Raw genomic sequence first — 15,412 nt, 5'->3', positions numbered from 1 at the left:
GCCCTGTGCCATTTTGGACAGACAGTGGGCTCCCCAACCCGTGCTGCTGGCATCTGATGTCACCGTGACCCAGGAAATGGGAGCTATGGAGTGACCGTTCAGAAGGTTTTCCCGTAGCAACCACCAGGGAAGACACCTTTTCATGGCTGTCGTCAGTGAAATGTGTTGAGCCAGATCGTCTGACTTCCACTGCTGAAGAAAGCCTATCTGGAAAGGCCGTAGCTTCCAAAGAGCCCACTTCACCATGGGAGCTGTCGCTACTAGAGTCCCAATTATTTTCTGACACTGTCGGGCAGTGAGATCAGAGGAGGAGAGGGCCAGCGAGACCCTGTCCCTGATTAATGGGATCTTCTCCACCGGAAGAGAGATAGCGCCTTCTACTGTATTGAACAGAGCCCCCAGAAAGATGAGAAATTCTTGAAGGACCTTGATGACTCGGTCTCTGTGTTTGAGGGTCTGAGACTTGTCTTGGGACAGGAGAAGGAGATTGTCCAAATAATAGTGTAGCCTGATGCCCTCGACTCTGATCAAAGCCACCACCGCCAACAAGACCTTTGAGAATGTGCAAGGCGATGTGGAGAGCCCAAAGGGGAGACAGACAAACTGGAAGTGACTCCCTCCTACAGCGAAGCGAAGAAACTGTTGAATACTGCTTGCGACAGGAACGTGAAAGTAGGCGTCTTTCAGGTCTATGGATATTAGCCAATCCCCTGGCTGAACTGAATGTTGAATCCTCAAGAGAGACTCCATCTTAAATCTTTCTGTGTCGATATAACCGGTTCAGGTGTGTCAAATCTATGACAGGCCTCCAGGAACCGTTCTTCTTCCAAACCATAAACCATGCCGAAAGTGGAAGAGACGAGCCCCCACCTGACATGTCTAAGCAGGCCCAATCTCAAAACGACTTAGTGGCCCCCCGGTCGCCGAATGAATCTACCTTGGAAAACTTCTGAAAAGATGACTGCCTGGACTTCCAGCCTCTGCCGTAGCTCTTGCCTGGGTTGTAGCTGCGTGCTTCTCTGGACCGACCAGTATTCTGTTTCCTTGGTGGAATTCGTTCTGAGCCGACTGGGCATCTATCCTGAGGGAGGAACCCCGACCTACCGCCAGTGGCCCTAGAGATAGCACTCTCTAATTTGTTCCCAAAGAGGGAAGAACCCTCAAATGGGATCCGACACCATACTTGTTTAGAAGCGGCGTCAGCCACCCAAGGCCGAAGCCAAAGAGCCCGCTTGGTGGTCACGGAAGATAGCATCACTCGGGCCAAAAAACAGATGATGTCAATGGATGCCTCACCCAGGAAAGCCGATGCCATTTTAAACTCCTGAATAGGAGAGCTCCTGGCTACCTCTTCAGAGACACCTTTAAGAGTTTCCTCAATATCTTCGGTCCAGATTTCCATCGCCTTGGATGTTGCGGCCAGTGCCAAGGCTGGCTTGCAGGCCATACCCGCTGTAAGGTAGACTCGTTTCAAATCAGAGTTAATTCTTCTCTCCAATGGATCCTTAAAGGAGGCTGTATCCTCCAGAGGGAGAGTCACATGCTTGACAAGCCTCATCACTGCTGCATCTATCAGCGGAGGAGACTCTAGATGTTTTACCTCCTCCTGTTTAAATGGATACAGTTTTGCCATTTTATAGAGCATGGAATTTTTCCTCTCTACCCTATTGCACTCTTCTGTAATAATTTCCCCTAGTTCTCCTGGGAATGAAAAGTTAAGACGTTCCTTGCTCAACTGTTTACATTTTTTTTTCTGTTTAGGAGGAGAGACTTCGGCTCCTCCCACTCGAGAGCCTTTCTTGCTGCCTTCCCCAGAAGAGGAACAAGCCCAAAGTCAAACCCCACACAGGGATCGTCCAACTCCGAATCACTCTCTGACAAAAGGAGGGAAGAGCGTCTTGGCTGGGAGGAATCAAAACAATCTTGACCCTGCAATTCCATTTCTGGGGAGCGCGGTTGTATATAAGTCGCTTTTTGGTGGGAGACCCCCAGATCTGCCAAGGAATCCTTTAGGACCCATTTCACTACAGACTCCAGATGCTGGTCTGAGTTTCCTCTTTCCCCTGCTGCCTGAGCATAGCAACGGTCGCAGAGAGATTTCCCGTCTGGGACCTGCAGGCCACGCCCCCAGCATTTGTTCTCACGGGATTGACCCGGGCGACCGTGGACCCTGGATGGAGAGGACAAGTCTTCACCAGAGTGCCTTGAGCTGGAAGGGGATTTATGCCTTGATCTGGAAGAGAAATGCCGGTGCTGCGACTTTGAGTGTCGATTCTCTTTGTGGGCAACATGCTGCGGATCAGACCCGGAAGAGCTATAAGAAACAAACAGTATGGAGATAGCCACGGGAAAGGAGAGATCCGTGCCACCTCCCCCCAACAACTGCCCCTAAAATACCTGTCATGTGATGGCTGACCACCTAGGGTTGGAGATGACTCCATGCTGACTGAAGCGATTTGCTAGAGGCAGAAGGAGATAAAATGAGTACTGTGCTACAAGCTGCCAGAAAAGGGGGGGGGAAGGGGAGTACCCCTCCAAGTGTTACTAACCTGTAGGATAGAGATCCGGCACCTGGGGAAGCCTGCTGCAACCAAATGACATTCCCAAAATTGAAAAGGCAATTCCCCTTTTTAAATTTGGCACCAGGATGACGTCCGCGCAAACCGCGCATGCGCGAAATGGCCGACAAACACTGAACTGCGCATGCGCTAACCAAGCCTTGCTTTCGGACCCGGTCGCGCATGCGCAGAAGATCAAAATACCGGGACCTAGATAGAAAACCGGCCACAGGTAAGACGGAAACACCCGCCCCCGCCGCAGAAGCATAAAAACACAGTACACCAGCCTGGCAGATAGAGGGGACAAAAGGGAACCATTTAAACTATAAGCCACTAGAACCAGGGAAGTTCAAAAACAAGGCATAAACATCCAAAAAACAAAAAATACTTGCAGTTTAGTTCAGACACAGTCAGCGCAGGACACCGGGCTTCGGGCAACACTGGGCCACCGCAGCAGCTGGGCTTTTTGGCCACCATAGGAGTCTTCAGTTACCCCCTCCATACCCGGCTAATAGCAAGGGCTTATCGGAGGAAGGACTATGTCGAACCACTTCCAAATTACATGACGTCCGTTGAAGGTAGGAACACACCGTTATGTGCAACCAGAGGAGGACAAAAAAGGAGCATGGATGCTGAAAGGGAGCAAAGATTTATGGGAGTGGGGTCCTATAGGGTAGGAGAGGAGGCGGGACCTACCCAAATGTATGTTGCCATGGAGTCTGTCAGGAAATATAGTTTTTCACATTTTATTATTATTATTTTATTCCTAATCCTCATGTCTTTATTATACATTATAATGTATATTTCTGTGAAATTAAATGATTTCTCTGTTTGTGCTTGTGCTTTTTTAAATAACCTAAATGGTATTAAACCCAATTTTTTGTAACCAGTCTTTAGATGTGGTGGTTGAATGAGTTTTGTTTTCTTGAGGGAGGGAGGAGGCACCTTTTGGACAGCAGCATTGTCAGTCTAGGGGGATAAGAGTGTTAGATGTACTAGCGGATTTAGATATACTAACAAATTGAAGCCAAACTCCAGCTAACACTTTATAAGCAGTTACAGCAAAAGTTTTTTTTCCCCCTTTCAGATAAAGGTTTTACATAAATAAAAGTGTATCATTGTGCAACCCTAACTTTGTTAAATGATCTCTGTAACTGATACATTCTGCTGTAACAGACTTGCTGGCTGGATCACCAAATGAAAGTAGAAGAAAGAAAGCTTTAAAAAGAAAACAAATATAGCCATCACATATAAAAATTGGTAAGCTGCAATATAATAAATGTTTGCTTTTGAGTTTAGTACAACTTTAATAAAAACTTATTGAAACAGATAGTGCTGTTCATAAGGACACTACGGCCTCATGCACACTGGTTACTTATAAACCCTGTTTATCAATACAGGAGAAAATTAGCGTAAAAAACTCACCTAAGCTGCGTTTTTTCAAAACAGTTTAGGGTAGTTTAGTAGAGTTTACCAGCGTTTGGAATTTGGGAGTTTATTTATTTGGCCAGAATTTTAATTTATTCTGGCCATTGAAATAAAAAAACACTAAGGGCCCTTTCACACGGGCGCTCCGTATGTCCGCAAATCATCCTATTTTTTTGCGGATGATTTGCGGACATAATGTAAGTCTATGGCATTGCGGATGTCAGCGGAATACCATCCGCTGACATCTGATTTTCTTCCTGTCAGTTCTGTTCCGTTTTTTGGAACTGAACAAAACCCTATTTTTGTTCCGTTCTAAAAACGGAAAGAAAGGAAAATCGGATGTCAGCGGTGTCATCCGCTGACATCCGCAAACCCCCATAGACTTACATTATGTCCGCATATCATCCGCAAACGGATGGGATGATATGCGGGCATACGGAGCGGATGACAAAAATGTCATCCGCTCTGTGGAAAAAAAAAAGGACCGCAGCGGAGCTCTCACACGGAGCGGCCGTGTGAAAGAGCCCTAAGGCTCCGTTCACACTGGGGCGGCTTCAAAGTCGCCCAACTCTGAAGCCGCCCCATACAGCGCAACTTGCAAATGACTTCTTTAACCACTTGCCGACCGCCGCACGACTATCTACGTCGGCGGTCAGCCCCTCACAGGCAACTAGCGTAGGGCTACGTTGCTTGCTTGTGAGGGTCTAGGGAGCGAGCGCGCGCCCCCGGAGGCGCGCTCTCGCTCCCGCGTGGTCACGGACCCCCCCCCCCCCCCCCCCCGCGCGTGTGACCAGCGGACCCGATGTCCGCCGGCCACTCGGCGATCGGCGGGGGAGAGGGAGAATGTCAGGCAGCTTGTGTAAACAAGCTGCCTGTCATTCTCCTCGCTGTAAAGACACTGATCACTCGGATCTAGTATGTAGATCCGTTGATCAGTGTCCTTACAGCTAGAGCCACAGCCAATCACAGTAGAAACCACGCCCCTAGGGACACACACAGCCCCTCCCTCCCAAATAAAGTTGTATATGTATAGCACTGATTACTGTAGAAATGTCACTGGTAACCCCAAAAGTGTCAAAAATGTCAGTCAAGGGTCCGATCTGTCCGCCGCAATGTCGCAGTACCGCAAAAAAAATCGCAGATCGCCGCCATTACGCGTTAAAAAAAAACAACAAAAATGACAAAAATCTTTTCCTTTGTTAGTAAACGCGATAACTTTTGCGCAAACCAATCAAAATACGCTTTTTGCGATTTTTTTTACCAAACATAGGTAGCATAAAACAAATTGGCCGAAAATTTTAAAAAATTTTGATTTTTACATTTTTTTGGGGGGAATTTCATATAAAAAAATGTGAAAAATATTGCTATTTTTGCAAAATTGACGCTCTTTTGTTTATAGCGCGTGATCAAAAAATCGCACAGGTGATCAAATACCACCAAAAGAAAGCTCTGTTTGTGGGAAAAAAAGGACGTCAAATTCGTTTAGGTACAGCGTCGCACGACCGCGCAATTGTCCGTTAAAGTCACGCAGTGCCGAATCGCAAAATACCCCCTGGTCGGAATGGGGGTAAAATCTTCCGGGGCTTAAGTGGTTAACCGCTTAAGGACCGCCCCATTTTCCAATTACCACGGCAGGACGGCATTAAGCGCAAAATTCCTTTTTGTGTTTCTGGGGCACGCTTGGCAATCAGCAGGTCCACTGGAACCCCGATGATCGTTCGGAGAGAGCCAGAATGGCGGTCTACCTATGTAAACAAGGCAAATCACTGTTCTGCTAGTAAGAAAGACAGAGATCTTGTGTTTCTGCTAAGCAGGAACATGGATCTCTGTCTTTCTTCAGTTAAGCTATCCCCACACAGTAAGAAAGCACAGGGAACACAGTTAACCGTTTGATCGCCCCATGATGTTAACCCCTTCCCTGCCAGTGTCATTAGTACAGTGACCGTGCTTTTTTTTTTTTTTTTTTTTAGCACTAATTAATGTATTGGTGTCATTGGTCCCCAAAAAGTGTCACTAAGTGTAAGATTTTTCCGCCGCAATGTCGCAGTCCTGCTAAAAATTGCCAATCGCCGCCATTACTTGTAAAATCAATAAAAAAATAGAAAGTTGGGCGGCACAGTGGTGTAGTGGTTAGCACTTTCAACTAGCAGCAAGAGGGTCATTGGTTAGAATCCTGACCACGACACTACCTGCCTGAAGTTTTCATGTTCTCCCTGTGCCTGTGTGGGTTTCCTCCAGGTACTCCGGTTTCCTCCCACACTCCAAAGACATGCTGGTAGGTTAATTGGATCCTGTATTAAAAAAAAAAAAAAATTGTCCCTACTGTGTATGTATGTGAGTTAGGGACCTTAGATTGTAAGCTTCTTGAGGGCAGGGACTGATGTGAATGTACAATGTATATGTAAAGCGCTACGTAAATTGACGGCGCTATATAAGTACCTGAAATAAAATAAGTCCATAAATCTATCCCATAGTTAGTAGACGCTATAACTTTTGCGAAAAATCAATCAGTTTACGCTTATTGGGATTTTTTTTACCAAAAACATGTAGCAGAATACATATTGACCTAAATTGATGAAGAAATTAGTTTTTTTTACATTTTTTTGTTGAATATGTTTTATAGCAGAAAATAAAAAATATTAGTTATTTTTCTAAATTGTCGGCCTTTTTTTGTTTATAGCGCAAAAAAAAAAAAACGCAGACGTGATTAAATACCACCAAAACAAATCTCTATCTGTGGGGAAAAATGGACATTAATTTTACTTGGGTACAGTGTCGCACGACCGCGCAATTGTCAGTTAAAGCAACGCAGTGCAGTATCGCAAAAAATGGCCTAGTCAGGAAGGAGGTAAAACCTTTCGGAGCTTAAACGGTTAATAGAAGTCAATGCAAGCTGCTCCGAAGTCGCCCCTAAGTAGTGCAGGAACCTTTTTATAAGTCGGAGCGACTTTTATCGCTCCAATTAGAACAGTTTCAGTGAACTGAATGGAGCGCGCCTACGTTTTGGGTTGTCCCTAGAAAAGTAATAGAGGGAACACTAGTTTTGGTAACCTGAGGGTCCCCAAGGAATTACTTTAATTTGTTGGGTTTCCTCCCACTTCCTGTTTAGCTGTGGGGCAGGAAGTGAAGGGAAATCTCCACAATGGAACACATGGCAAAAAAATAAAATAAAATCCAACAGAGATTATAACCCTCCCTGCTCTATCCAAAATTAAAAAAAAAAAAAAAAAGTTTTGCCTATAGTTCTATTTTAAGGGCTGAAAAAACCCCAGCCAGACTCACAAAAACACCCTGTAACTGAGATATCAAAGTTTACATATCTCCTTCCATTCTCTTTTAGAGGACTGTGGTGGTTTGAATCCTAAACTTTTCTTTAAAGTGATTCTAAAGCTAAAATGTTTTTTTTTTTTTTTTCAATGCATTTCCCCTCCACTAAACATTTAGCTTAGTCCTGTACTGATCCAACACTGTGTCTTGTTGCAGTTCTTCTCCCGTCTTTCTCTTCTCACCGGATGCTTGTGCAGCAGCGGGAGCCATTGGCTTCTGCTGCTGCCAGTTAAATCCTGTGAGCAGAGAATGGGCGGTGGTGTTGAGCTGCAGCTCAGGAGCGAGCCTGCACATATGCTTTGGGGGCAAACACAGTGGGGGGACCCCAAAAGAGGAGGTTTGAGGCCGCTCTGTGCAATACAATTGCATAGAGCAGGTGAGTGTAACATGTTTGTTATTTTAATTTGTTTTTAAAATTGCCTTTACAAACACTTTAAAGAGGAAGTAAAGTCCCCCCCAAAAAACAAGAAAAAAAAAGCCCTGTAAAGAGAAAGGCATAATGAGCTAGTATGCATCGCATACTAGCTCATTATGTAGTACTTCCCTTAAAACGAAGCCCCCGCCGTGCCGCCACCTCAGCGACAGGACGGTGACATGTCCGGCCCTCCTGCTTCCGGGTTCGCGTCCTCCGGCCATCTGATTGGCCGGAGGCGCGATTACATCACTCCCGCGCCTGCGCGCGGGAGCTGCCGTTCACGGCACTGAGCTCTGAAGGAACGGCACGGGTGGCCGTTCCTTCAGAGCGCCTGCGCCGATGACGTCATCGGCAGTATGCACTCTAAATATCTCCTAAACGGTGCAAGTTTGGGAGATATTTATAGCACCTATAGGTAAGCCTTAATATAGGCTTACCTATAGGTAAAAGTTTGTGAGGTGGGTTTACAACCTCTTTAATATCAGAAGCACACCAAATACAGAGTAAGCTGGAAATCCCCTTTAACTTGTAAATTACTTCTACACTCGTATCTTTACTTGCTCCAGATAAGCTGAATTTTTAAGATACTGAACCAGCCAATAAAACCTCTGGTCCATGCACGTCTTACTGTCACTCACAGTAAATTTGATCTGATTGTAAAATCCAGAAGTCACTATGAAGCCTGTTCTTTTTGATAAGCAATGTTATGATAACCAGATCATAGATTAAAAAAAAAAAATACATGCAAAGCATGCTACTAAGAGCTTATACAGTGCATACGAATTAAAAAAAAAAGCCATAAAAAATTGGCTATATAACTTTGGCATAGCGTTACATAATGTTTTTTCAGTGTTTTTAAACTTCAACAAATGAAATGTATATAGTGCATTGTGCAATAATTATCTTACTTTCCGCTATGGACAAAACTAATATTCTGCCCTGGGCACATTTTTCCCTGCTCATTATTTTCTTGAGCATTGGCTCTCTGGCTGCCCTTATGAGTTCCCCTGCCTTTGAAGCCTATGAGAGAGGGCCCCACCACTGAAAGTCTTGCCTCCATACCTGAAGAAGGACCCCCAGGAGCGAAGGATCACATTCTGACTGTGGCTTTAGGTAAGTAAAATGGGAATTTTGATAGTTTTTTCATACCAGCAGTTAGTTAGAGGGGGGTGGGAGAAGAAGGTTGCCAATATCCTGGAGTTGTGCTTTAAAGCTCTTCTAAACCAAAGTAAAAGTTCTCCAGGTGCTTTCTGAACTCATTAATAGTTAGCCAGAGGATGGGAGTATCATAATGAATTCTGAACAAGCACTTCCCGAACACCTGAGCATTCAGCATTCTCATTGACTTGCCAAAAATCAACATAAAATAAAAAAGCACAAATAAAGCTTGCAAACATATATATTCAATCTCACAAAAGTGAGTACAACCCTCACATTGTTAATTTTTTATTATATCTTTTCATGTAACAACACTTAAGAAATGACACTTTGCAACAATGTAAAGCAGTGAGTGTACAGCTTGTATAATAGTGTAAATTTGCTTTCCCCTCAACATAATTCAACACACAGCCATTAATGTCTAAACCGCTGGCAACAAAAGTGAGTACACCTCTAAGTTAAAGTGTCCAAATTGGGCCCAAATTGTCAATAATTTGTGTGGCCACCATTATTTTACAGCACTGCTTTAACCCTCTTGGGCATGGAGTTCACCAGAGCTTCAAGGTTTGCCACTGGAATCCTCTTCCAGTCCTTCATGTCGACATCACGGAGCTGGTTGATGTTAGAGACCTTATGCTCCTACAACTTCCGTTTGGGGATGCCCCACAGATGCTCAATAGGGTTTAGGTCTAAGAGACATGCTTGGCCAGTCCATCACCTTTACCCTGAGGTTCATTAGCAAGGCAGTGGTCATCTTGGAGGTGTGTTTGGGGTCATTATCATGTTGGAATACTGCCCTGCGGCCCAGTCTCCAAAGGGAGAGGATCATGCTTTGCTTAAGTATGTCATAGTATGTTGGCATTCATAGTTCCCTCAATGAACTGTAGCTCCCCAGTGTCAGCAGCACTTATGCAGCCCCAGACCAAGACACTCCCGCCACCATGCTTGACTGTAGGCAAGACACACTTTTCTTTGTACTCCTCACCTGGTTGCCGTCACATGCGCTTGACACCATATGAACCAAATAAGTTTATCTCGGTCTCATCAGACCACAGGACATGGTTCCATTAATCCATGTCCCAGAGGCTTCCTTCTGGGACGACAGCCATGCATACCAATTTAATGCAGTCTGTGGCATATGGTCTGAGTACTCACAGCCTGACCTCCCACCCCTTTAACCTCTGCAGCAATGCTGGCAGCACTCATACGTCTATTTTCCAAAGGCTTTTGTGAGATACTGTATATGCTCTCACCTTGTATTCTGACTCAACAATAGGTCTCATGCGCTTGCCCCTTTAAGAGTCTCCTATGCCATGGTTGGTATGCCTTTCTCCACCTTACAGATGTTCTTAATCCATCTCTATCCTCCGTAATCCTTCATGAATGTTTGTGAAACACTCAAAATATAAAAGAATATAAAGTGCTCACCGTATAATAAACAATATTTTTTATTAAAAAAAAACGTATATACTTAAACTATGTTGTGTACTTTTCCTTGTGCACTATTTCTTGTGCACAGCAGTATCCAGGCATATAGTAATGTAAACATCCAACAAAATGACTGACCGTACACGTCCAGTTTTGCAGCGGGGCATCATCGGCTCCTCCCAACTGTCAAGGTTTTACCTTGCCCTCTTGTTGGCAGCCATCTTGGACATGTGCAGACTGCTGCCTCTTATAAACTCTGATTGCATTATCACTTGCCTGCTGCCTGGGTGTCGCACAGTGATGATGCTGCACACCTGACTATATCAATCACCTGGTGGGTTGCAGTTCTTGTCCTTACGTTTGTGCTCCAAGGTGCATCTCTGCTAGCAGTCTTCTGTTCTCTGTGTTCCTCCATGTGTGACCTGCATTGGCTGACGACTCCCCTGGCACGACCCGGCATCGGCAGACTACCCACTTTTGGACTGGACCCCGCCTTGTTTCTGATCTTGCTTCCTCACTCTTGCTGTGCGTTTATTGTTGTTTGCTCCAATAAACTACTTTATTTTACCTGCATTCCTGTGTTGTCTGGTTTCCTGGCACCCTGACACCAACACATTGTGTCATTAGATCATGTGACTTCATCATTGAACCCCTGATATTATAATATAATTTACAGTTCACCATACTTGTACTGAGTGGCATTGATTTTATATACTTATGCATTGTGTATACTTGTGGGAACACAAGAGGTGTGGGCAGCAGTACGGACACTAGTCTATATTACATTGGTAGCAGCAGCACTGACTAGAATTGAGTGGATTCTATTTATACCCCCCTTTTTGTTTTTTCTTTAATACATATCGGTAATTGTGTTTTTTAGCACAAGACTCTCCCCTGTATTAATTGCCCTGTTTTTTTGTTTTATTCTTTGTATCATAAATATGATGCTTACATGATAAATAATGATAAAAGCCATTGATGAGGGTTAGCGGTGTAAAAAAATCCTGTAAAATGACAGCTGCGAAAACACTTTGTGTAATAGACCTAGTACAAGAAAGGTAAATCTAGCAAAGTTTTACTGCCTGTATTAAAATATAGAATTATTAGTTCACTTGTGTTCTTCCCCCTGGTTAGAAATATTAAATTCTTGAACCTTTTAGTTGATAGGAAGACCTCCAAGATGGTTGGACCTGGAACAGTTCATTAGCAGAACTTATGGGGCAGTCAGCTTGGCACTGAATATAGAGGTAAAATAGTAGGAGTAGAGTAGTAAAAAAAAAAAAAGTTACAAGTATTGAAGACCAATGTCAGCCATGGTAACGGAATAAAACCTTAGATTAGTGCCCACTGTAAGGAATCCTCTTGCTTCCTGTGTAGTCATTGGGACACCATGGTATGTATGTGAGCCGCTCAGGTTGCTAGGAAATGTAGTCCTGTGCCTGCTGCTGTGAGTGCTGGCTGGGAAGGAGCCCGCCCACACTACAGACAATGACAGATAAGACCTGAAGATCCCAGAAGCCACACATCAGAACAAGACCTGCTGTGTGTAGACAAGTGGCAGTTTCAGCTTGAACCCCCCGCCAGGCCACGCCCCAATGAGTTTCACTCCACCCACGGGAGCTTACTCATGGAGATTCATGGGTTCCCCATGAGTAAGCTCTCATGGGCGAAGTGAAATTCATTGGAGGAGTGGCCTGGCGGGGGTCCAGGCTGAGACTGCCACTTGTCTACACACAGCAGGTCTTGTTCTGACGTGCGGCTCCCAGGATCTTCTGCTCTTATCCGTCATAGTCTTTGGGACTGTTAAAAAGGGACAGTCTATCCAGCAGGGACAGGGAACAATAAAAACTTGATAAAAGTTATCATTCCTCTCCCACAAACTGAGTATTGTTTTTGTAGATTCAAGAACAAGAAAATGTAATCTTTAAAGCTGAACTTCGTGCAGAAATATTTTTCTATGGTGCTGCTGATGCTCTCCTACCTTGAGCAGACATGTACTCCATTTGTTTTCTCAGGCTTTAATTATAAGAAAATGAATGTGCATTATTTAAATCGCAGACTTCCTTTCCTGTGATTTCTGTTTTGTAAGACCAGGGGCTGCTGTTCCCCACAGCCACTGGTCTTGTAACTTTCCCATTGTAGTTCTCTGCCTCGACTCATAAGCATTGCAACACAGTTCTGCCCTCAATTCAACCCCAGCCCTGCTCTTCTCTTAACCCAACCTCCTCCCATAGCTCAGAGCTCATCTCCACCATCAGCTCGGCCCCCACCCCACCCTCAACACAGCCCCAGGTCTGTCTACACACCCTCCCATGACTTAATTCTTCCACTGAACCATGGGAAGTGTAGTTCTTTATACCCCCACAGATGTAATGTGCGGCAATGCAGAAAGTCCTCCTCTCAGAGAGTGGAAGCAGGGATGTTTTCTCCAGCACAATGACATCACAGGGTCCCGAAAATCAAAGATTAAAAAAAAAAGTGAGATATATTGATTTAAACTTTGAGTGTTTTTATAGCTGCTGGGGAATGGATCTGAAAATCATAAACTTTTAGAATCCTGGAGTTCAGCTTTAAAAAGTAATTTTAAAAAAATATTATTTTCAATGTGGCTTTTGTAACAAGTAACAACTACAGTTTTCCTTTAGATATCAAATAAAACCTTTGGGATCCTTTCTGTAGATCCTTTGGATCAGGCCCCACAGCATCTATATTCTGCTGATTCGATATGGAACTAGAATCGGCACATTGGCTTTCTTGCCATTTCATATTTCCCTGAGAGAGGTTAGAATGGGCCTGTCTGAAAGGCACAATATTATTGGTCAGATTGGTCATCTGTGTTCTCATAGAATCATAGAAAACCAATAAGCAGTTTATGAGCAGTTGGTTTGAAAAGAGCTTGTGTATGTCATGTGAAGACAGGATGTTCCAGAATCTGATTGTTCAGAAATCTATGTGCATAGTTGTTTACTGATGACAGCAGTTGGTTATAATAATGCATCATTGGATATGTGTGGAAAAGATTGAATGTTTTTGGTCTTAACGGTTTTGGGCATTCTAAATTGTTTTCTGTATATTTTGCCAGATTAAGTCAAGTCAGCCATATTTGGTTTTCATTTTAAGTCTTCATAATAGGCTTGATATATTAAAGTAATCACAGTGCCTTTGTAGTAGTTATGAATTGCCATTCCAATCTCTTGACTGATTTGTAGCCTCTTGAATTATACAATTTTGCTGCCCACATTTTCTGTACTTTAAGATTTAATTGCAGAATTTTTTTTTGTATTTACTGTTTTTGCAGGTTCCAATGGGAGCACATTAGGCAAGTGCACACAGCTGGGTCATACACCATGTCATCATGCGTGTCCAAGAGGACTTCTTCTGAGAGGTCCATACTGCAAGATGACCATGAAACGACAAATCAGCCTCACATTGTTTGTAGCTTTTCAGCACTGAGTTTAGAGCTGGGAATGGAATCTGTTATCGTTGTTACAGAATATGATTCCAGCCTATCTGAGAGGGAGCATGGCCAGAATGGACAGACAGACCACCAGGATGGGGAGCTCAAAGAGAGCTGTAGAGAAGAACCAGATATTCATAGACTTACTGAAAGTGGATTTATGAAAAGTGACATTGAAGGGCTTCCAAAGGACAGTAAAGATCAGAGAGCAAAACTCAACATGACCAATAGAAAACTTTCACTTCAAGAACGTTCTCCATCTGCTCAGTCTCCAACTGATAACGTAAACATGAATGGACGATATATTTACCCATCTCTTCCATACTCTCCTGTGACGTCACCGCAATCATCTCCACGTTTGCCACGGAGACCAACAATAGAGTCTCACCGTGTTAACATTACGGGTTTCCAGGTAGGGAATATTTAAGGCTTTTTTTTTTTAATTCTAACAAATAAAACTTTAAGCTAACCTTAAACTACCCATGTCAGAACTGATGTATACAGATAGATACACACACACACCACAATTATTTAAGTTGGCTAAGTTCCTATTCTATCACCTATTAGCACCTAATCTGGAGAATACAGAAAAGACAAATTTCATAAAGGGGCTATTTATAAATGGCAGAACATTTCAATATAAGTTGATTTGAAGCCCACTGTGACCAATCATATTTCTTGTTTCTTTTTTTGTTTGGGAAACATGGGAGAAAATCTTCCCAGTATGGAAACATTCGGAAATAAATCCTGGAGCTTTAACCCTTCCCTACCCTTTCCAAAATCATAATAAAAGGCTTTGGCTGAGGTTGGGCATTAAAGCGTCAATCAGGCAATACTATTTCTGTTTCATTTTTGGATAGAGTAAGGGAGGGTTATAACCCCTGTCAGTTTTTTTGCCATCTGTGTCTAATTGAGGATATTTTCCTTTACATTCTGGCCCATAGCCAACACAGGAAATTAGGGAAAATCCTTCCAAAGTGAGGGGATTCTGGGGTGTCACCAGGTTCACCAAAACTAGTCTTCCCATTGGGAGATTTTCCCTCTATTACTGTTCTGAAGAAAACTGAAAAATTTGGAATTTTCTTTTACTTTTACTTTTACTTTCACTTTCAATGATAACGTTAAACAGGACAAATGGAGAGGATGAAACTCCCTCATGGGAGCACAGACAGCAGTAGTGTTCTAATCCTTTTGCACTTCAAAATACAAAACTAAAAAAAAAAAAAAGTTCCCTTCTCTCAACCTTTTTTACCCAACCTCGAGACAGAACTGCCACACAATCGTAGCAAAATGCACCATGCATGTTTGGGTGTCATTCATTCTAAATGGCACCTCAAATGTGGTGCAATCTTGCCAGGATTGTCGCACACCAATCAAGGTAAAACTCATCACTCTAAGCTGTCGCCCAAAAGAGACTCCTGCTCCTTTTTGGGCGACAAGCTTTGTACAGTGCGTTTTTGCTGTGTTTGCCATGTGTTTCTGTCACGCAGCAAAATCACACCGCATTTGAGGCGCCGTTAAGAATGAATGGCACCCAAACAAGCGTGATGCAATTGCAATGATTGCAGTGCGATTTGGAATCACAGGCAGAATTGCAGCACACGCTAGCACCCCCCTAGTGGCACTTACTTGGCTGGCGCT

General features: G+C 43.7%; 1 protein-coding gene across 2 annotated transcripts in view; it reads left to right on the top strand.

Moving 5' to 3' along the window:
* CAMKK2 (calcium/calmodulin dependent protein kinase kinase 2) overlaps positions 1-15,412 on the top strand; it is a 216,591-nt gene that overhangs the window by 75,087 nt on the left and 126,092 nt on the right. For both annotated transcript variants that reach the window (XM_082255601.1, XM_082255602.1), the window contains exon 2: positions 13,613-14,183. In XM_082255601.1, the coding sequence (XP_082111727.1) occupies positions 13,613-14,183 (571 nt within the window). The remainder of the gene's footprint in view (positions 1-13,612; positions 14,184-15,412) is intronic.

This window comes from Pelophylax lessonae (genome assembly GCF_965119305.1).
Source record: "Pelophylax lessonae genome assembly, chromosome: 1".
Classification (NCBI taxonomy): domain Eukaryota; kingdom Metazoa; phylum Chordata; class Amphibia; order Anura; family Ranidae; genus Pelophylax; species Pelophylax lessonae.
This window is presented reverse-complemented; position numbering and strand designations above follow the sequence as displayed.